This window comes from Cryptotermes secundus, unplaced genomic scaffold (genome assembly GCF_002891405.2).
Source record: "Cryptotermes secundus unplaced genomic scaffold, Csec_1.0 scaffold234, whole genome shotgun sequence".
NCBI classification, from domain to species: domain Eukaryota; kingdom Metazoa; phylum Arthropoda; class Insecta; order Blattodea; family Kalotermitidae; genus Cryptotermes; species Cryptotermes secundus.
In genome coordinates, this window is record NW_019725843.1 from 2,836,956 (window position 1) to 2,859,548 (window position 22,593).

General features: G+C 41.2%; 2 protein-coding genes across 3 annotated transcripts; both read left to right on the top strand.

Moving 5' to 3' along the window:
- The first annotated feature begins 199 nt into the window (after positions 1-199).
- On the top strand, positions 200-13,289 carry LOC111863668 (epoxide hydrolase 4). Its single transcript, XM_023850182.2, has 7 exons — positions 200-722; positions 2,967-3,091; positions 4,045-4,157; positions 5,556-5,724; positions 8,274-8,434; positions 11,190-11,464; positions 13,099-13,289. Exons 1-7 carry the CDS (start codon positions 522-524, stop codon positions 13,126-13,128), a joined length of 1,074 nt encoding a protein of 357 aa, XP_023705950.1. The 5' UTR covers positions 200-521; the 3' UTR covers positions 13,129-13,289.
- Positions 13,290-13,780: 491 nt separating this feature from the next.
- On the top strand, positions 13,781-20,481 carry LOC111863677 (epoxide hydrolase 3). 2 transcript variants are annotated; one of them, XM_023850199.2, is made up of 6 exons: positions 13,781-14,080; positions 15,098-15,222; positions 17,133-17,245; positions 17,825-17,993; positions 18,819-18,979; positions 20,179-20,481. In XM_023850199.2, exons 1-6 carry the CDS (start codon positions 13,898-13,900, stop codon positions 20,451-20,453), a joined length of 1,026 nt encoding a protein of 341 aa, XP_023705967.1. In that variant the 5' UTR covers positions 13,781-13,897; the 3' UTR covers positions 20,454-20,481. The 2 variants fall into 2 exon arrangements, with proteins under 2 accessions (XP_023705967.1, XP_023705968.1); XM_023850200.1 differs by lacking the exon at positions 15,098-15,222 and having other exon boundaries at positions 13,971-14,080.
- The last annotated feature ends 2,112 nt before the right edge of the window (positions 20,482-22,593 follow it).

Here is a 22,593-nt window from a genome sequence, read left to right on the forward strand (position 1 = left end):
AAAAAATTATATTCATAATTAGTAATACAGAGTGTTCTATTCCTGAAATAATATTCCAAGAAAATTATTTTTTCTATAATTTCTGTCTGAAAATTGTGCTGCGGCCTATACACGCACGCGGCCTATACATGCGTAAATACGGTATTCCGTTATAGCAAATTATCTGAAGTGGGGGATTTTTAATAACGTGAAACGTTCATCCGAGAAAAAAAAAACAACTGGTTTTGCAGAATCTGGCTGCAACATTAAGCACAGGATACAGTTCCGTAACTTTCACAGACATCTGCTGTGGTGTGTCAGACAGAAAGCTGTTCTTCCCAGCCTGGGGTCAACGACGCCTTGGAACCAAGGATTCACCACGACTGGTTAAAGAAAATGCAAAAGAAGAGCTGGGAGGAGGAAGAGGGAAGTCGGTCACCAGAGAGACCTTGAAGTAGGACGTGCCACTGTCCATCCGGACCGTAGGAGAGATTGGTGAACATTTGTCAGTCTTTCTGCGGAGACGCGAGGAAGCCAACGCGATGGGCATCATACAGACAATCGCAGCGACCACTTTCGTGTACAGCGCTGCTTGCGTTGCGGCTGCTCTAATCTTCGCCAGGTTATGTCTTAGCATCTTGCTGCATCCTACCAGATTGTTCTGGAAGGTGAAGAGGCGTGACACAGTTCCCGCCTGCCTCACAGATCCTGCCTATGGAATCCATGGATATCTACCGATTGAGGTAAAGGCTATGTACTTATATATTATTCTGTCATTCAAGACCCTTCTGCTTTCATACAGACTTTTGTGGTCTACCAACATATCGTCTTCGTGGACTGTAATCCAAAATAATTAATTATCTAACTCCAAGAGCTGGGAGAGCTCGATCGATAAAGCGACGGGCTACGAACTGGACGGCAGGGGTTAGATTACCGGCGGAAGCAATGTTTTTCTCTTCTCCATAACGCCCAGACAGGCCCTGAGGTCCACACAGACTCCTGCCTAAAGAATAACGGGGGCATGAAGCTGACCACTCATCGCCATCTAGTGCCGAGGTTTAGAATGGTGGAGCAATACCTCCACTCAGCCGTAAGTCTTCATGGCATGGTGCTTAATCAATAAAGTAGACCGACAACTTTACCATTTACTTTACCTTTATATCATGAAGCATAGTTCTTCTTAAAAAGCTAACAGTTGCTCAACTAGTCAGAAAGGCCCCTCATTTATGGAATGAGAAGGTTCATTACAATGTTGGCAAGAAACAGACATTGATCCTCATTCTGGACCAAATACATCCAGTCCACCCATTCTAATTCCACTTATTAAAGTTGTATTCTAATAGTATCTCCCATCTAAGTCTAGGTCTTCTAAGTGGTTTCTTTCCTACATATTTTCCTAAGGATTTTTTTATGTATTTCTCTTCCCTGTCATGAGTTGTATACGTCCTGCTCATGTCAGCCTCTCTGACCTGAAACCCCCAATATTTGGCGTTACAATTGACTGGAATAATATTGTGACGTACAGACCCATTGCTAGGCAACGGCTAGATAAACACCTTCCCATGGAGATATATTCTGGGTAAACAGCCCCTTGTTAGGTAACACATATAAACATACGCGACAATAGTAGATGCCCATTGCTAGGAATGGACGTGTTTTCTGAGGAGACCGCCCCAAGGCCGTGTGGAGGCGGCTTCGAATACCTCCACCTTAACCCTGCGAGTCGTAGGAGGCGATGAAAAGGGAAGTTTCAAATCTGAGACAGTAATATATGGTCGCAAGTACCAAGGGACTGGGACCTGAGATAGACTGCGCTGGCAAGGACCAGCAGCATATACGAAAGACAGACCCGTCCTCTCGTCAGAGAGGGCGTCCCACAAACACAAGACCGTAACTGCCAAACAGTAATAAATATCTGGTCATGAGCCCCAGATGGGGCTCGGCACCAAGATTTACTGACTGACCGTCAGTCGCAATGTGACTTTGACTTTGTAGTGTGGTCAGAAGTCTAGGGTGTCCAGTCGAAATTTTTGCAACAAGTTGTACAGAGGTCCAATAAATTCGATCATGAAATCCAAAACCCGTCTTTTAAGTCACTCAAACCCCTGATACGTGGCGGTATTTTTCTACTGTTTTGTCCAGACATTCAATTCTACTCGCGGGCTTAAGTTTAAGTGGATAATACATGAATGAATAGTAAGACCCATCAAGTGTAATTACTCGTAGTTCAATAGGAGAGTATAAAAGTTTGCCTTGGAATGTTTCAGCCACCCCTGGCTATCGTCAGTAGGCGCAGCCAACATTAAGAAGGAATACTTCTCAATGGACTTGGATCTTGCTACTTCGTGTATTATGAAGCGTAACATCTGAAGATGTCTCTTATAAAGATAAAATGAACAATATTTCTTTAGTCTGCCTCAGTGATGGCTTCAATTTATGTGTCAGACGTACCTAGATCGAATCTCGGTTGACTCACTGGCTATCCTAATACATGTCATGATTACCTTCAGTTTCAGGTGTCGGATATAAATACAACCTTGAAATTTCTAGAATTATATTTATTTAACTATTCTCACACCCTCCAGGTGAATCTGGGACAACACTATGAACTTCTTCTAAGTTTCGCTCAATTAAAAATTTGTCCGTGCTGAAGATCAGGCAGTAAGAAGCAGGTTTCACAGCCCAGGATCAATTCCAAGTCATTTCATGTGGAATTTATGGCACTGGGACACGTTTTCTCCTGGTACTTCCATTTCCTCTGTCAGTTCTAATTCCTCATCGACTGTATGCAGTCTTGATACTGAGAACTACGTTAAATAAACAATTTAAAAAATAAAAAGTACGTTCAGAATTAATATCATATCATCCGTGCTAAGTCTGTTACTCTACGTCATAAAATATGCATAGAACAATCAATCATGATGCGGTACTCAGGTTGCTAACCGCTTGTGATATGAGTTCTTAATGACTTTTTGTCCTTATTGCAGGGAGTGAAAATCCACTATGTCGAGAAAGGAGACAGATCGAAGCCACTGATGCTATTCATCCACGGGTTTCCTGAATTCTGGTATTCGTGGCGCCACCAATTGAAAGAGTTTTCCAAAGATTACTGGTAAGTTCTCAGTATGAATGGATTTCGAATACAGGCAGGCACTTCACGAGACACGATTTTTCTCTCAACAGAATTTCATAAACAAAAATATAGTTTTCATAGAAGCCAAGTATTAAAATCTCGTTTAAGATGTACAATGAATAGAATATTTGGCCACTTCATTGTCAAGACACAATGCGCTGTAAGGCTGAATCATGTTAACAACCAACTAAGTAACTCCATGGAGCTGATTCCTGCTTAAATTAAAAAATTATAAGAGGTTCCAAAATAACGGAGAAGACAGTTCAGGGAGGTTGAGTTGAGAGTTCAGTTCTGTAAGGGAGGCTATAAGGAAAAGAGTGCGGCTATGAAGTGAGTGTGTAATTCAGTGAGACTGTTATAGTTCCTGTCGCCAGGAAACGGGTGGTGAAGGCGTTATTTTTGTGTTATAATTACAGTAATCCTTAAAATGGTACAATTATTTGTAGTTACGACCTGTAAGTGATCAATAAATCCAATTACCAATCCGAACCCCGTCTATAGTCATTCCTACACGTGACCGTATTAAAATTTTTCTTCAAAACATTGGAGTTGTGGACTGGATTGGTAGAGTTCAGAAGAGGGACCCAAGACAGATTCTTGTGAACACTGCAATGAAAAAAAAGGGATTCCATAAAGCATGAGAGATTTCTTGACTAGTTTATTTACCACAAGCATTTAAATGTGAGGTACATCGTGGCTGAATGGTCAGCAGTACTGTTTCCTATTCTAGAGGTCCTGTCTAAAGTCCTTCTCTGTTTTCTTCAGTTATTCCAGCAATTTTCGGGATTTAGCCTCATATGAGGATATGACCACTTCCTTTCGCTTGCTTTCGATTTCATTATGCCTTAGTCCTTCCAATATCCGACGGTCTATGAGCTGAGCTACTGGCAGCGCTGTTAAATAAACTAAGCAAAAACACCCTGTCTCAACAGGACCGTGGCTGTGGACATGAGAGGATATGGGGACTCGGACAAACCCGCAGCATTGGAAGACTACAAGATGGCTCACCTTGTTAATGACATAAAGGAAATTATAGAAGCTCTGGGTATGTACACGTATATGTCTTAGAATGTCAAGGGTAGAACCAAGACCCTTGCTCTAATACAAACGAAAATATAGTCTACAGTCTAACCGATTTTATCTGGCTTTCCTCATATTAAAACTTAAATTATAGTGGTCTACATGTACCACTTGCTTTAACACGGGATAACTCAAAGCAGGCAAAAGGTAAAGGTAAAGCTGTTCCTCTGCTTAACTAATTAAGCACTACGCCATGAAGGTGTATGGGGGAGTGGATGTATAGGTCCACATTCTCTTGACCTCGGCACTAGTTGGAGGTGAGTGGTCAGCTTCACACCCCGGCCGTTTTACCGTCGGGGAAAAAGCCCTCGGTAACCATTGGATAGGAGGTTGGGTGGACCCCATAGCCTGTCTGGACGAAATGGAGAGGTAATAAATCTTACGTCCACAGGGACTCAAACTTCGGCTACTTGGTCGTCCAGCCTGTAGCCAGTCACTGTACCGACTACGTTATCTGGTGAAAATAAGATCTAAATTTTGTGACAGTGGTACATTAATACAATTACTGGTATTGTGTTTTTGGATATTATCAACCGTCCTCCTTTCTATTTAAAACATAAAGTTTCGGAGACTGGATTATCTCCGTCTTCAGGTAAAACCCTACTCAATTGGGCCCAATCGATAGAGCTAGTCCCTATCTGTGGATACCAACACCGACATGAGATAGGATGCTGATGCTGGTGTACGGCTTTACCTAAAAAAAGGAGACACAATGCAGACCTGTCAATATTGAACCAAAATTTTACACTAATACAATCATCTGAAAGCTAAGGTAACAAATTTCGATCGAACGCAGTAAGTAGGCTGCTCGCCTTCCTTCTAATGCTTTATCTTCACTTCCCAACGCTTTACCCTGTTTCCAACATGCCTTTAGCAAAAGGATGAGAGGGAACGGTCTTGGAAACATAAAACCTGCTGCCATCCACTTATTATCTTATTACTAGCCCCTCCACTTTCCGTTCTCTCTCTCTCACTTACACACACATTTCGGCCTTCTGGACACAGGTTTTCTTTGATTTCCATCATTCTTAATGTAAATGCTGAAATGGTTCCAATATTCCAAGTTGCTACTACATGCGTTTTACGTTAAACCCCTTTGACCTCCATCATCAGAATTAAACCATTGATCGACCACTGGTGTTGGTTGTGAATATAGTTGATGCCGTCCCTACCGAAGCGTGCCTCATCTGTATAGTGCGCAGATGAAATAAAGAAATTCTCAGCACTTCGTTGAACGAAAACATTACTCTTTCAGCCATAATTCACGAATTAAATGTTTCCGAACACATGCTGAGATGGACATGGGAACTCGTTTACAAAGTTTGTTTCAGTTACACCCTGCATATGTGATGTGCAATTGCAGGTCATGAGACATGCACCCTGGTAGCGCATGATTTTGGCGGTGCGATTGCCTGGAATTTTGTCATGACGCACCCTGAGATGCTGGACAGTTACATTATCCTGGATGCGCCATACTCTCCATCGAACTTCAGAATACTGACTTCGAACCTGTTCCAGGTCTTGATGTCATGGTAAGGTATTATTTCATTATCATATTTTCTTTGCAAAAATCGCAATAATTTGGGTTATTTGAGACATGGAAAATTTATTTTAATTTTATTTCAAAGCCATGCCGTAGTTTAGGCCGTTATACTCTGCCTTTTCGCTGCTAATTTATTGATTCAATCTCGGGTGATTTCATGCGAGGCACATAGTGGACAAAGTGGCATCGGATTGTGTTTCTTTCCGAATTTCTTGTGTTTTCCCCTGCTAACTGTCATTCCAATATTACTTCTGCTCTCTGAGGTATGCGATACGGGATGGGGTGGCATGCATTGCTGTCACCTGACTCAGGATAAGGACCAGTGGAGGGCTCTTTTCAATATGACAATGAATCTCAGGTTTCCATAAAAATGTGGGAAATTCCGGAGTAGCTGAGCGACTGGCGGTTTCTGAAGAAGGGATCGGTTCCATGGAACTAGTTAAGTAGTATGATTACAGTGTCTGTTAATTAGACTGCATTCATGTTTTTTTTTTTCTTGGCACTACAGCCCCAGTGGGCCTAGGCCTACATCTATGAACTTCTCCGTTCACTTCGGTTTTTCTAGATCTTACACATTCGGTAGGACTCCTTGGGCGGGTGATCAGCTCGTCGCAAGGCACACACACACAAACTAAACATCCATTCCCTGAGTGGGTTTCGAACCCACGATCCCGGTTTCCAAGCGAGCGAAGACAGTACATGCTCTGCATTCATGTAGTTTAATAAAATAAAATGAAGTTCCATTAGAGGTAAAAAGGTAAAGCTATTCCTGTAACAGACCATGGAGGCCCATAGTGTTGTGAGACGTCGAGGCTCCCACATTATCTAGACAATCGGCTCACAGATGGCGGCAAGTTTGTCAGCCTTACGCGACGGTCGCCCTTTACCCCCCAGGAAGATTCCTGGTACTCATTTCTGTTAGAAGCTGAGCCGACCCCATGGCCATAGTGTGGCTGGAAGGATTAGGTAAACTGAAACAAAATCCACCTGATCGGGACTCGAACCCGCGACCTTCCGGTTTATAGCATAATACCTCAACCAACTACGCTACCGCGTGTCTCCGCAATTAGAGGTACTTTCATCCTCACGACATTGTTTAGTGTTTCAGACACACAAAGTACACAGACACTTAACGACGCTGTTAATATTGAGACTAACATAGCGTTGGCGATACAGTGATTAATGAATATAGAGGGGTCGGCTGAATTGGAATTTGCGAGGGGAACAAAATTACACAGAGAGAAATAGATTTTTTGCAAAAACTGTTAGGATTACTCGGACTCGTCAGTCCTTGTAATTCGGACATCCATCCTCTTGGTGTTACAGCAAACACGTTTCGGAAGCTTTTTTTTTTTACATCTTCAAGCAAAATAAGCCCGTCTAAATCACTGACAATAGACAAACTGACAGACACTGCCACATTTCAACAGACTCACTAAATTATGTCCACCCTTTGCCTCAAGACGGAAGCAGAAACAGCTCCCGAAACGCCGTATTTTTATTGCAAAACTTAAGCTATGGATAATCCTGAGATCATTAAAACCATCATGCACCTTCATCACAAATATTCGGATATGTGTTAAGTTTCATATTTACAGAAAGAAATAGGCCTAAGCTAAGCTCAAGTTTTATTCGGGCACTCCATATACGATTTGTCATCCAGAATAGCCAAAAATACTTGCATAAAAGTTAGCTCTCTACCTTGTCCTTATGAATATCGCTATATTACAACTGCAGCTGACAGTGGTTACAGATACGAGAATAAGATTGTAGTGGAATGTATGTTTGACTCGGTATTGTACAGTAGCACCGGTTCTTGCGTATGTTATCAGGTTTAATATTTTAGGCATAATCACAGAATTTGTACGTTTGGTACCGAAGTGGATTACAAACTGCTTTGTTGAGCGGCCTCCGTAGTCTAGAGGTAACTTTCCCACCTCATGACTCGTAGTACGTGGGTTCAAACCCGGCGGAGGTCGTGGAATTTTTAAGGGCGGAAAAATTCAGGGAACAAGTCCTCTGGGAGGGACTTTAAGCCGTGGGTCCCGTGTCGTAGCTTTACGGCACGTAAAAGAACCTCATATCTCCTAAGGAGGTCACTGAGCCAAATTCAAGGACATTTCCCGCCCAACAGTAGTCTCTAACGCCTCTGATAGAGGGGGGAAGCATTATAGATCCCGCCAAGCCAGTAGAGGCCGAACTCGCTGGCTTGGTCGGGACTGATGGTAAGCACCAGTATCGGTAGGGTATAGAGACTGGTAGCATATCATAGAGGTAAGCACAATAGATCAAACTGGTCGCGGTGCATGGGGAAACCCACCCTCTCTAACTAACTAACTAACTAACTGCTTTGTTGATTATATGTATTTTTAGCGAAGTTTATTTTTATAGGAAAGAAATGTTGTACATGCCTACATATTGTTTTCTCAGTAATGATACCGAGGTCTGCAACAGTTTCGCACTGAATTTTCAACTGGTTTCATGGAAGCGTATCAATACTAATGACGCACTTTATGTTTTACTCTTTTTCCCACACAGGGATCTGTTCTACTTCCAGCTGCCCTACCTGCCGGAACTTACGTTCAGAGCTTACGACATGGTGAGACTTAAACATCTGTTCAGAGGATCAACACCAACCTCACTTTCACCTATCACCGATGAAGATCTGGAAGCATACAAGTATGCTTTTGCAAAATCAGGTAAATAATTTTACCAATATGAGTATAATAGACCCAGGATACACAATGGCACGTGATCAGTGACTGCAGACAGAGTTTGGATTGGTAATTGGTTGCATTGAACATTTTAAGGCTCGTAACTATGACAGTCTCACTGATTTGTACATTACAAAGATAACTGTACCTACAGCACACCATAAGACTTCTCAGACTTCACTAGCCGTTGCTTGGTAACGGCTTAAAACGACGGACGTTCCTTTTACTCGGGTTCCCGAACTGCCTCTGGCCTCAGCTACCAGCTTCTCACTTCTCATAACTGTAAATCTCAACTGAGTCAACAACAGCTCGAAGTCAAAGTTATGTTACAACCCGAGTCTGAGTCTTATGTTACGACTGACGGTCAGTTGGCCAGTCTGTCTTGGAATAAAGCACCCATCTGGGGCTTATGACCAGATTTTTATTACTGTTAGAGTGTTGCTGGTTTGTTGATGTGGGACGCTCTCTCTGACGACAGGATGGGACTGTCGTTTACAATTGGTGCTGGTCCTTGCCAGCGCAGTCATTCTCTGGGTCGAGTCCCATGGGACTCGCGACCATGTTTTACTGTCTCAGATTCGAGACTTCCCTTTTCTTCGCCTCCTACGAATCGCAGGGTCACGGTGGAGGTATTGGATCCCACCTCCACACGGGGGGGTGTTACAACCGATGATCAGTCTTCGTTATGTAGCCCCGGGACGGGCCGCACAAAATCGTCTCTTCCATTATTGCTTGTTCTCTCGTTGCCGGGGAAACAACGTGTCTACAGAGCTGTTGCTTAGCAACGGCTGTTGTACTGTCTCCTCGTTACACAGTTGCTACTCGGTAATGAGTCTACATGTCACAATATTATTCCTTGATTTAACGAAGGAAGTTAACAATTACAAGCGTTAATTTTTCTAAATAACGTTCAAAATTCAGTTCCTATCTAATAGAAGACAGACTGTATCTCCATTTAAAACACTAACTAGCTAATAATTATTTATATCCACTTTATCACAATTATAGTTTTTTTAATCATAATCTCTTTAGTTATTAAATATTGAAATCATGTAATTGAGGGTTTGCTGTATCTTCTGACTTCTTGTCTATGGTGATTTAGTTCAACATAATTTTAAATCTTTTTATAAAGATCATTAAAGATGTTATTTAAGAAAGAATTTAACAATTTTATTTACATGCAAGTCACTGAAACGAAAGTCAACATACACAGAGAAACTTAAAATACATGAACCACATCTAATAATTTAGAGTTCATGATTACCTACAAAAATGAATCTGAATTTAATAATAAAATTAATAAATACGGTTTTGCAAGCATCTCATCTCATTTATTCCTTTGCTTTCTTTACGATCCATGAACTCCCGCAAAATGAGATGTGAATTTCCATGCTGAAGTACGACGAAAACGAGTAAAATCCTTTCGTTTTAATCTCATGAGACTTGATGGGCACGAACACTATGAAGATGTCCTCTGGGTGAACACAGGAGTTTCATAAAATTATATTTTATTATATTGTCACGTATGAGGGGGTTTGCGTGACTAATAAAAATGGGTTCTGGATTAGATGATTGGATTTATTGACACTTCTTTACAATTACAACCAATTATGAGAGCTCACAATTAATGACTATCTACGACTCGCTCCGACCATCTCCGTGGTATAGTGGTCAGAGTTTCTAGCTACAGATCCAGAGTTATCGGGTTCGATTCCCGGCGCTACCAGATATTCTGAGAAGTAGTGGGTCTGGAACGGGGCCCATTCAGCTTCGTGAGGATAACTGAGGAGCTACTTGAATAGAAGAGTAGCCCTATTTTTGCCGAGGTCAAGAAAATGTGGATCTACATATCCCCCATACGCCTTCATGGCGTAGTGCTTAAATTCGCTGAGCACAGGGATAATTTTACCTTTACCTATTCCTTGTCTAAAACATCCTTGAGGATATGTCATAACTTCAGTAGGAAATCTTACAGAAGAAAAGTCCTGTGTATTCAACTACGCCTCAGGTATGGTGAATTTAGTTCCAATCTTGTGATGAAAACAGACTCCAGTAACCTTCTAATGAAAAATAAGCGATTCAGCACATTATCTATGATGATGCATCTTCAGAAATGTTTTAGACACACTTCAGTGTGATGCGACACTACATCTGTCAGGGGCGGTTGCAGAGAAATGCCTTTCATTTTCCTTCTTTCAAAGACTGGTCACACTAATGTGACATCATCAGATCTCCACAGGGCTGGCAGCATGACTCCAGGACACTCATCACTCATGGAGCTGAGCCCTTCTTGAGAAGCCACCAATTGTGCAGCTACTTCAGAACTTCCCAGCAGTTTATGGAAGCTGAAGGTTCATTACCGTGTTCACAAGAGCCCTCCAGCGGTCCCTATCCTGAGTCAGATCAATTCAATCCATACCATCCCATTCTATCTCTCTGAGATCCATTTTAATATTGTCTGTCCACCTACCTACACCTTGGTCTTCCCAGTGGTCTCCTTCCTTCCGACTTTCCCACCAATATCCTATTTACATTCCTCTTCTCCCCATTGGTGCTACATGCCCTGCCCACCTCATCCTCCTTGACTTTATTATTCTAAGTCTACTTGGAGAAGAGTACAAGTTATGAAGCTCTTCGTTATGCAGTTTTCTCCAACCTCCTGTCACTTCATCTCTCTTCGAACTTTAGGACACTTAATTATACAGATATTTTGTATTAAATCAAATTCTAACTTTTGCAGGAGCATTCACTCCGCCCATCAACTACTTCAGAGCCAATGGCTTCTCACTTTCGCCACCGAAATCAAAACTGAAGAAAGACATTGAAGCTCCAGGGCTCTATATGTTTGGCGAACATGATGGTCATTTGGTATTTGATCATTTGTGGGCAGCTCAGAGCTACATTAAGAATCTCAAAGTGCAAATGGTGAAAGGGGCTAATCATTATGTACAACAAGACGATCCTGAAAAAGTCAACGGTCTGATCAGAGATTTTCTGAAAACCAAAAAACCAAAGGTAAGATTTCGTTTAACTAGAATCTAAAATTTCAAGATCAGATTGGTTCATTAATTATTTGTTTCATTCTGGTCCGTCACACTAACAATATTATAAAAGATAAAACAATTCCATCCATTGTAACTGGTGAAGTTTTTCTTATTTCAATTCTTCATGCCCTTACATTTTTCGGCCCTTAGTGGTTTCCAAACTGTATCGGTGTCCCTCTGATGATAGTCTCTAAGGACCGAAACATGTAAGGGCATGAAGCATTGAAATAAGAAAAAATTCACCAGTCACAATGGACGGAATTGTTCTGTCTTTTATAATCCGATTGGTTCTTTGATGATTTTTCAAGCATTGATTTTAGCATGAGATATGAATAACATATTTTACTCCAACTGAACTTAAAAGAAATCATTACAGATGATAAAAATAATTTCGTTTTGTTTACGAGTAAAATTACGCTCTGTGCCTATGATTTGTTGTTTATTTACTTATGTACGGATAGATCCACTCTGATATGTGTTCATGATTGGGTTAGAATAAAACAAAGTCTGTTTTTGAGATACTGGCATAATTATAAAGCAGAACTTAATACTGATTTCAGGAAGAATTACAATTAGTAATAAATATCACAGATTCAAATGCACAGATATTAGTAGTTTCTTAAAAAAATAACTAACTCAGCGGGACTAAATCCTTGATACGCCAACGGTCGCTAATCCATTCAAGATATTTTACGAATTTTATGGAAACCAGAGATTCATTGCCGTGCTCACAAAAGCCTGCCACTGGTCTCTGTCCTCATCCAGAAGAATTTTGTCCATATCACCAAATTCATACTTTTCTAAGAACCATTTAATGTTGTCCTCCAATCTATGCCCTCTCTTCCTAGTGGTTCTTTCCTTCTGGTTTTCCTACCACAGCCCTATGTGAATGCCTCTTGTTCTCAGTCTGTGTTCTTTCCTTGAGGAGACCAAGTTTCATATTCATACCTGTATTAAACTACAAGTAAAATCATATTTTTACTTATTTTAAACCATGTTTTTATGCAGCAGACGAGAAGCTGCAGAGTTAGTATTATTGATGGGAGGGATTTATGAAGTACGCCGTCAAGAGGGCCTCAGGTAGTATGATATTCATACCAAGTTTCATGAAGATCGGTTCAGGCATTCAAAATATGTTAAGTTTTTACCTCAAATGTGCAGAGTTGGTATTATTGATGGGAGGGATTTATGAAGTACGCCGTCAAGGGGGCCTCAGGTGGCATGATATTCTTATCAAGTTAAATAAATATCGGTTCATGCTTTCAAAATTTGTTATGGAGGAGACACACAAGTAGAGACACACACACACACAGACAGCAAGATGATCTCATTAAGACTAGTTTTATTTTCTGAAAATAAGGAAAGTATGCTAAAGAGAGAGACGCTTGTGTCTTCTTTGCACTGAATTAAAAGGGGAGGGAGTTGAAGTTAAACGGCCCTCATACTTAAAGTGTCGTCAATATACGTGCCATCATTGTTTATTGCATAATTCTAGTAACAATGGAATTTTTCTTAGATTGTCACAACATTCAAGAAATAAGCAACGATGAATTGTACCATACCGGTAAGCACTAGGTGATTAATTTTGTAACAACATTTCCCCAGGTGGAGAAACCAGTTGCTGCATCGTCTTGAATGCTGAATGTCACATCCACAACACGTCCAAAGACGGATGTAACTCTTGCTGTTGTTATTATTGTTATTTTAAGAAATGTGTATTTTATTAAGTTGTGTATCTTTATTATAAACTGTGTATAGTGGTACGTCTACTATTATTTAATGACTTACAAAATAAAACACAGCCAAAGTAGAGCAGAGAAAAATATTTTTGTCTCTCCTTCTGACTATCCGTACCCTTGTTATTCCTATCATCCCGTAGTTAAATAAAAAAATCTCATAGTGGGGGGGTTTAGTCCAGTTGGGTCCACTCGACACGTCGACCACTGATTGGCCTATTGTACCTGCCCCTGGTGATTATGTTGTTGGGGAATTTGGTGGAATGAATATTGGCAGGGGAAACCGAAGTACTCGGAGAAAACCTGCTCCAGCGCCACTTTGTCCACCACAAATCCCACTTGACCGCACCCGGGCCGCCGCGGTGGAAAGCCAGCGACTAACCGCTTGAGCTATGGCGGGGCCTTGGTACTGGGCTTTGACGATTAATCTCCTCGGTCAACAAGATGAGTATGCGAAAAGTTCTGACAAGGACAAGCAAGCCAAACGGAGCGGCGTTAAGAGGGGAAGGGAAAGAAGCAGATAATGATGACATGTCACGATATCACGAACCCTAGCGAGTGGATGCAAGGACGAGTGCGCTGTTGCTCTCTGTGCTCTCGGAAACAGTGACTGTCTAGAAAGATTTTAGTTATTTTCGAACATACAAGTGCGTATGTCGTGACCTGAAATGTCGCTGGGAGAGACTTTAATTAAATACACGGTTGCACTAATCAGTGGTTTTCTTATCAGTATAGTTTTAACCATTGGTTATATCACCAAACGTTCCGAATTTAAAGTGAAGAAGAGGAATACTCCACCAAAAGTCCTCACGGACTCTTCGCTCTGGAAGCATGGATATCTGTCCCTCAAGGTCAGTAGATACTCATAAATGTTTACACTACTACCGAGCAACACGACACAACACACCTGCGGGAGGAACACAGCCCACTCCTTTTGATTGCAGTCGACCGATTTTCCTGATCCTACAGAACCCAGATCTCTGCAGTTTCAGCAGCCAACACACGCCAACATGCACCAGACGGACTTGGAAACACACAACGAACATAAAACTAGCGAATTTATTGTGTTCGGACTTTCAACTAAAAACTCTTCATTTCAGTATCTTCTGCAAACGATCTCAGTCATGTACCTGCAATTCTTGCAGCACCCACATGAGAGCGCCAGCTTCACGCCCCGGCCGCTTTACTCCCCGGGGAAATAACTCCGGATGCCCATTGGATAAGAGCCTGGGTATGCCCCAGAGACGGGCTAGACGCTGTGGAGAAGATAAAAATTTCTTGCCCTTACCTGGAATCGAACCCCGGCTGTCCAGTCCGTAGCGCGTCAATATACGAACTGAGCTATTGCGGCTCCATGTAGAAGTTATATAAAGTGTGCAAAGTTTTGTCCCATACCGTTTAAACTATCCGGGGAACACATAGGTCCACCTCATTTAGCGACAAATTTGAGACTGACGTACTGCGAAGTATGTTACATAAAAGTGAGGTGTACCCACGTTACCTTAAAAGTAGTATTGATACGTAATCATTTCAATCATTTATCATGAATGGATATTCGTTATTAGAGTAATCTACCACACACATGACGTGTGTCATAAAAATTATTCGCATCGATCCCTGAAAGCTACAAATTAGGAAACTGAAGTGATTTCTCTCACGCATGATACTGACTATCTTACTTTCATTTCACATCTAATGTCTTCTCATTACTCTGCATTTACGATAACATGAGCCTGTGTTGTGTGTCGCCACTGACATTTTCTCAATAAACCAGCAGACAATAATACACCACAGACTAGAAAAATATGTGTAAATATATGCAGGCTTACCTCATTGAGCAATTTCATTGAAATTCCTTACTTTTTCAGGGCATCAAAATTCACTACGTTGAAAAAGGAGACCCAACGAAACCATTAATGCTGTTTCTCCATGGATATCCTGAATTTTGGTATTCATGGCGATATCAGTTGAAAGAACTTTCAAGCGATTATTGGTGAGTTAAGCCGAAACAACATAAAGTCCATTATTAGCAGTGTTAGCCGGCGCATAAGGCTGACAATCTTACAGCCGATTGTATGGAAAATGTGGGAGGCTCGACGTCGCACAACCCTATCGGCCTCCGCGGCCTCTTACAGGGATAGGGTGTTTCACGACTTTAGGTCATAACTGCAGGAGGTGATTTCCTAGGTCTTTGTGATCAAAAAATTTCATATAAACATATGCCCGATTTTGGACGGTTACGGAGTTATGACCGTTTTTTCATTCCCGCACACGCCCTCGTCTGAACCGCGCCTATCAGCTGGCCGGTCGCTTATCTCAACGTGTGGGTGGGGTGCCATATCCGGCCAAGGCTAGCGAATACTAGTCTGCCGTGTGCTGATGGGATGAAGGAACTGGTTTACAATGTGAAGGTCGCAACGCGAGACGCGTTGCTCGCTCGCATTCTGGAAGCCGCTGACCAGATAAGGAACAACCAGCTCAAGTTGCTACGTGCCAGCCGCGCAGTTCACAGCCGAGCGGCGGCTTGTCTTGCAGTCGACGGTGGAATTTTCGAAAATAAGCTATAACCACCAATAAAATCAAATTGAAGGTAATTTCACGAAGTTAACTTTACGTTCATACTTTAAGTGTATCATGTATTATGCTGGTTTATTATTTTGTTCCGTTTATTGTCAGTAATCGTTACCTTCTATTCTGATTTTAAAACGGTCATAACTCCGTAACCGTCCAAAATCGGGCATATGTTTATATGAACTTTTTTGATCACAAAGACCTAGGAAATCACCTCCTGCAGTTATGACCTAAAGTCGTGAAACACCCTGTATAGTACGTATACATCAGTTGTAAGAAGTGTAACGAGTTCGCGGGAACGTCGATAGAGGCGCTACTTGATGCCTAGCCTTTATAAGCGTCGAATGAGACCGTGGTGGAGGAAAGCGAATTAGAAATAATTGGGAAAGAAATGACCATCATCTAATCGAAATACTAGCCCGGCATTGTCTAGAGGGACTGACGAAAACCACGAGAAACTTCACTTAGGAGAGGTGGTATATCGGTAAAAGTTATAACCTCCCATATATCAGTACAGGCCGATCACAGTGGCCCCGCGGTCTAAGGCATTAACCGTTTTCGCGCGCTCTAACACTGTGATTGTGAGTTCGAATCCCACTCGAGGCATGGATGTCGTGTGCGTTTATTCTGTGTTTATGTTGTCCTGTGTGTGGGTAGGTAGAGGCCTTGCGACGCGCTGCTCACTCGTCCAAGGAGTCCTACCGTCTGTGTGAGAAAGATTACGAAACTGAAGAAGAGGCCAGGGCCCAACAAAGGGCTGTAGAGCCATTGAGAGAGAGAGAGAGAGAGGTTGCCCATAAAATTACTCCGGGCTCTTAAAAAACTATATTTTCTTCACATTAAAGAAACAATTGCCTCGAATGAAGTCTAACTAAAAAATATTCCCGATAGAAAACTTCCACGTGCCTTCCTTCCGCGATGCGACAAGTGTCCAGCCGAAACCGATATTAGCCTATCTCTGAAACTGCCGTTATCCCAGCTGTAGTGGTCCGTTGTTTCAGTTCAAGTTATCCACCTGCCCAGAACACATAAACACTGAACTTATGGTACAACTCCACAAGTAGACGTTATGGGGCATCCAACCTGGAGATCTCAGAAGTCAAGTGGTAGGACCTGGACAGTGGACGAGGAGGTGAGGTCTCATTCGGAAATTTGACACAATCTTCTTGAATTAAACTTCATTTCAATAAACTGTTCAGTTAAGATGTATAACGGTTAAGAACGCCTCTTCGGACCCCAGAATGACCTCGGACGCTCTGAATTATAGCTATTGTTACTGTAAATTGGCAAGAAACTTAGTTACAATTTTGAAAATATTGTTTATCATTACAGGACTGTTGCAATAGACATGCGTGGTTATGGAGACTCGGAGAAACCTCCCGGAGTAGAAAACTACGCCATGGATATTCTTGTTAATGACGTCAAGCAGGTCGTTGAAGCTTTGGGTTCGTATTGAAATCAATTCCTTACTAATTGTTCCAGTGCCAAAGAACTTCGAGGCCTGAAATCATTTGTGAGAGACAACTCTGGTCTCATTAATCACAGTTGTTCCAACTGCCAATTAATTCATAATTAAAAAAGTGATATTAATAATACCAGTGCCAAAGCCATACTTCCTGTTGGTCTGCTGGAGAAAATAAGGGCGGTGTTTTGTGCCCAAATTTGGAGTAGGCGCAATTTGAAATGCACCTACTTTACGTTTCTGTTTACGCACCAGAAATGGCGCACTGTTCACAGTCCTTACATTTCGTTAAATACACACAACATGGCTTTATACTCGTGGGAAATCCCGTTGAAATTCTACTGGGAATTACTTCTGTCTTTTCCTCCTCCTTCATCTCCTTTCTTTCTTTCCTTCATCAATTTCATACTGTATCCTCTCCTTGTTCTTTCCCTTCGCCGTTAAAACATCGAACTGAATTACATCTTTATTTTCTAAACCTATCATATACTCCGCCACTGAAATTCTTTTCACTGCATATCAATGTTCACTGTTCTACAATGTTCCTTCTCCTTAATTTCAGGTCGTCAGAAATTCATCCTGGTTGCCCATGACTGGGGAGGCGCCATTGCGTGGAACTTTATACTCAAGCATCATGATATGTTGGAGAGTTACATTATCATGAATTCTCCCTACACGCCGACATTTTTTCAAGTTGTGCTATCCAATAAGAAGCAGTTCTTCATGTCTTGGTATGTAGTACCTTGTGTTTTCATGTTCAAACGATACTTCCACACAGTTATAAAGAGATATCATTTCTGTACAATTTTAATGTTAATTTTTAAGTTTTAATTTTTAATTCTAAATTGTGTTGTCTAAGTATTTATGTTTTAACTGAAAATTCAATTTATGCAATTAAAACTCACAAGAACACAATATGGATCCATACTAAAATTAGATGCAATTCAAGAACTAGGACTAGTATTACTGTACGCCTGATGATGATCCAGTATATGGGCCGAAACATGTAGTGTCAACAGCAGAATAAAACAAATGTTGATAAAGAATTGTGTCTATTTTGTTTTTCACGAATATTGCTCTGTAGACTGCCTCCATCATACACATATATCCTATGTATGACACAGAACAGGATGCATCCTATTAAGATTCAAATGATGCATCATGATTTTTACATAGTTTCACCCTCACAGACGTTTTCATTCAAGTGCTGCAGGATGAGGTGTATGATTAAAATGACTGCGACTGTGTACATCCTGAGATCAGAGCTCTTGTTAAGATAACTTACTACTTTGATCAAAACTCAGTGACGTGTAGTCCGCAAGCGAACTATACCGATCGAGCGACCGCCGCCTGTCGACAAAGTTAGTGCCGACTTTAGCGGATAGAAGGTGTCAATGATCCCCATGGCCTTAATCTCGGTTTCCTAGAAAGGGAACTATTTTTATATCCTGAGAGAAGTTGAATAGTCAGGGTCATTGTGATATGCAGTTGCCTGTACATTGGACTATTCTAGCGCAACTTATTGTATTTGATAATGTATTTCATGTTTCACACAGGTATCTATTCTTCTACATGCTGCCATACCTGCCTGAAATAGCAATTGCAGCTTTTGACTTCATCGCCTTTGCAAAAGTTCTCAGACGGCGAAAACCTAAAGAGATTTCACCTGTCACCGATGAAGATATTGAGGCATATAAATACACGTTCAGCCAGCCAGGTGAATACTCTTTGGTTTATATATTCTTGGGTATTTAGCGATATTTTCTCAACTGTACAAATCGAGCTAGTTAGTTGAAACGGCGATTCTCGTATTCGTATGGGCAGTGCTCTGTTCGAATATCGCACTGGACATGAATTAACCTGGTTGAGGTTTCTAGCAGTTTTCCATAGACCCTCGAGCAAAATGCTGGGGTAGTACCTCAATTTATGACACAGTGACTATCTTCCACATCCTTTCAGCTTCATTATTCACTACAAAACAAACTCCGTGGCTGTAGTCCGCAAGCGAACTGTACCGACCGAGCGACCGCCGCTTGTCGGCGAAGTTAGTGCCAACTTTAGCGGAGAGAGGGTGTCGTGTGGTCAGCGCAACGGATACCTACGGTCGTTAATCTCGGTTTTATAGACCGGAATAATAATAGTTCAATTCAATTCAATTCTTCCTTATTTTTGCGCCGAGTCAACAGCCGCAAGGCCAATTATAGACAGAGCACAGGGTAGATACAAGTACGAGTAATTACATTATGGACAAACACAACATTAAGTCAAAGACAAATTACAGGCAAGCACTGGAGGAAAACACAATAATGCAGACAAGCAAAGAAAGAAACAAACAAATAATAATAATAATAATAATAATAATAATTTCATTAATATAAATCTAANTAGCGGAGAGAGGGTGTCGTGTGGTCAGCGCAACGGATACCTACGGTCGTTAATCTCGGTTTTATAGACCGGAATAATAATAGTTCAATTCAATTCAATTCTTCCTTATTTTTGCGCCGAGTCAACAGCCGCAAGGCCAATTATAGACAGAGCACAGGGTAGATACAGGACTGTAGGGACAGTTGTCCCTACAGTCCTGACCGGCTCTGTGTTCCACCCAGCCTACTGCACATGGGTACAGTAGGGCTGTTTCCCCAGGTGTAAAGCGGCAGGGGCTTGAAGCTGACCACTCATTTCCATCTAGTGCCTAAGACAAGATTAGTTGAGCTGTGCCGCTACATCTATATTCATCTTCATGGCGTGGTGCTTAATTAATTAAGCACAGGGATGACTTTACCTTAGGAATTTATTTAATGTTTTCAAGTAAATTTCGTGTCTTGTTTTTGCAGCCAAATTTCAACTCTAGAAAAACTTATTAGGATTTTACACGTGTCTGCTGTTCTGTTCTCCTATTTATATTTTTTTTTCCAGGTGCATTAACACCTCCTATCAACTACTATCGACACATGATGAAGACGGCAAGCACCGCCCAAAGTTCGAAGAATATAATTGATATTGACGCGCCTGGACTTTTCTTATTTGGTGACCTTGACGATTATCTAATACTCGAACACGTGACAGTGGTTAAGAAGTATGTGAAGAACATAGAAGTGAGGACTGTAAAGGGAGCCAACCATTTTGTTCAGCAAGATGATCCTGTTTCGGTGAACAAACACATCAGAGAATTTCTGAGAAGCAGCCAGTAAGAAAACAAGAGATTTGAATGATTTAAATGGAGATCACAGATTTTGGAGAACAAATTTTGGAAACTCACTGTCCATACAGCAATCTTTATAGCATGCATCCTGTTGTGTGCCATATACTTACTTACTTACTCATGGAGCTGAGCCCTTCTTGAGGAGCCGGCAGTTCTGCAGCAACTCAAGAACTTCCCAGCATTTTATGGAACCCGAAGGTTCATTACCGTGTTCACAAGAGCCCTCCACTGGTCCCTATCCTGATCCAGATCTATCCAATCCATCCCATCCCATCATATCTCTCTAAGATCCATTCTAATATTGTCCGCCCACCTACGCCTTGGTCTCCCCAGTGGTCTCGTTCCTTCTGGCTTTCCTACCAATATCCTATATGCATTCCTCGTCTCCCCCATTCGTGCTACATGCCCTGCCCACCTCATCCTCTTTGACTTGATCATTCTAATTATACTTGGAGAAGAGTACAAGTTATGAAGCTCCTCATTATGCAGTTTTCTCCATCCTCCTGTGACTTCATCTCTCTTCGGTCCAAACATTCTCCACAACACTCTGTTCTCAAACACCCTTGTGTGCCATATATACGTGTATATAATGGGGGGCAGTCTACACAACAATATTTCGGGGGAAAAAAACAAAGTAGACACTACTGTATCAACATTTATTTTATTTGTTGCCGCTACTTGTTTCGACCCTTAGGTTGGGTTATAATCAGGCGTACAACAATACTAGTATTAGTTCTTGAATTGCGTCTTAATTCAATATGGATCTATATTGTGTTCTTATGAGTTTATATACACAATTTGAATTTACAGTTAAAACTTGATGTTTAGACGGTAAATATTAAAATTAAAATTAAAATTGTACACAGATAGACATATTTGTGATACATATTCTATTATAAACCTCTTTAAAACTTTGTGCCGGCTACGTACTGATATAATGTTGCAGGTGGGAGGAATTGTTAACGTAGATTCTTACTGATTTTAGGCTTTCAATATGGTTAATTACTGATGTTAACAGAAGATGAAGATTATGTATTAAAGGCTGATTAGAAAACTGTAGTGGCTCTATCTGAGACAGAAAAATTATATTGGAAAATAAAAGTTACAGCTCTCTGGAATGTGACACCATATAATCTGGTAGTTCGTTGCCGCAGTTTTAGAGGAACTTGCTTCCTTAATATTCAGTGTAGCGGATTAACTTTTATCCTGAAGATGGAGGCACCAAAACATCAGTAACTATCTACCAGACTACATGGCGTCGCATTCTAGAAGACTGTGGTCTTCATAGTTACCGCTGTGAGAACCTCAAATCTTGTACATTTAAACATCACGAAAATAAAACTGCGATTCTCTTTTAATTTCATCAGAGTCAATAATCTTGGATAAATTGTTTTCCCTAAATATATTGGAATAATTTATTCCTAACTGAAGCTCATTCAGGAATTGAGGTACATCTGTTACTTTATCTTAAGGCAAGAAAAGGAGCTAACTTTGATAATGCCTGAAATGTTATATAGAAATGGTTATGGTGTAAATACTTGCACCCAAATACTTAATATGTCTTGTATAACTGACACAAAGAAACAGCACTTTTCATTTAGAACGCAGTAAACATGAAGGAACATATAAAATATAAGAATATGTAGGTATGTGTTGCCTGCTCTTCTTCTGCTGTCTACAAACATGAAAACGTAAAACTATAATGTTGTGTAGTCAACAATGACAGAGGTGTACCCCCACTCGCCCGTTAGTCATCATGTGATGGTGCTTAATTAATTAACCATACGGACTTTACGTTTACGTATGAAGCGCAGTACACTGCATGAAACAGACACTGAATTATTATTCGATTCAAACAAAAAACGAAAAAAAAATCCGTGGCCTGTAGTCCGCAAGCGAACTATACCGACCGAGGGATCGTAGCTTGTCGACGAAGTTAGTGCCAACTTTTGAGGAGAAAGGGTGTTACGCGGTCAGCCCAACGGATCCCCACGGCCGTTAATCTCGGTTTTCAGACCGGAGCCGCTATTTCCTTGAAATAGCTCCTCAATTATCCTCACGAGGCTGATTCTGACTCTAAAAATGAAACTTTGCATCATCACATATTTCTTCTACTATTTACACTAAAT

Excerpts from the sequence above, each read along its gene's own strand:
- LOC111863677 (XM_023850199.2), top strand. The coding sequence starts at position 13,898 with ATGTCGCTGGGAGAGACTTTAATTAAATACACGGTTGCACTAATCAGT. Across the intron at positions 14,081-15,097 it reads ATGGATATCTGTCCCTCAAG|GGCATCAAAATTCACTACGT; the intron begins GTCAGTAGATAC and ends TTACTTTTTCAG. Across the intron at positions 15,223-17,132 it reads GAACTTTCAAGCGATTATTG|GACTGTTGCAATAGACATGC; the intron begins GTGAGTTAAGCC and ends TTATCATTACAG.
- LOC111863668 (XM_023850182.2), top strand. The coding sequence starts at position 522 with ATGGGCATCATACAGACAATCGCAGCGACCACTTTCGTGTACAGCGCT. Across the intron at positions 4,158-5,555 it reads GGAAATTATAGAAGCTCTGG|GTCATGAGACATGCACCCTG; the intron begins GTATGTACACGT and ends GTGCAATTGCAG. Across the intron at positions 11,465-13,098 it reads TGAAAACCAAAAAACCAAAG|GTGGAGAAACCAGTTGCTGC; the intron begins GTAAGATTTCGT and ends ACATTTCCCCAG.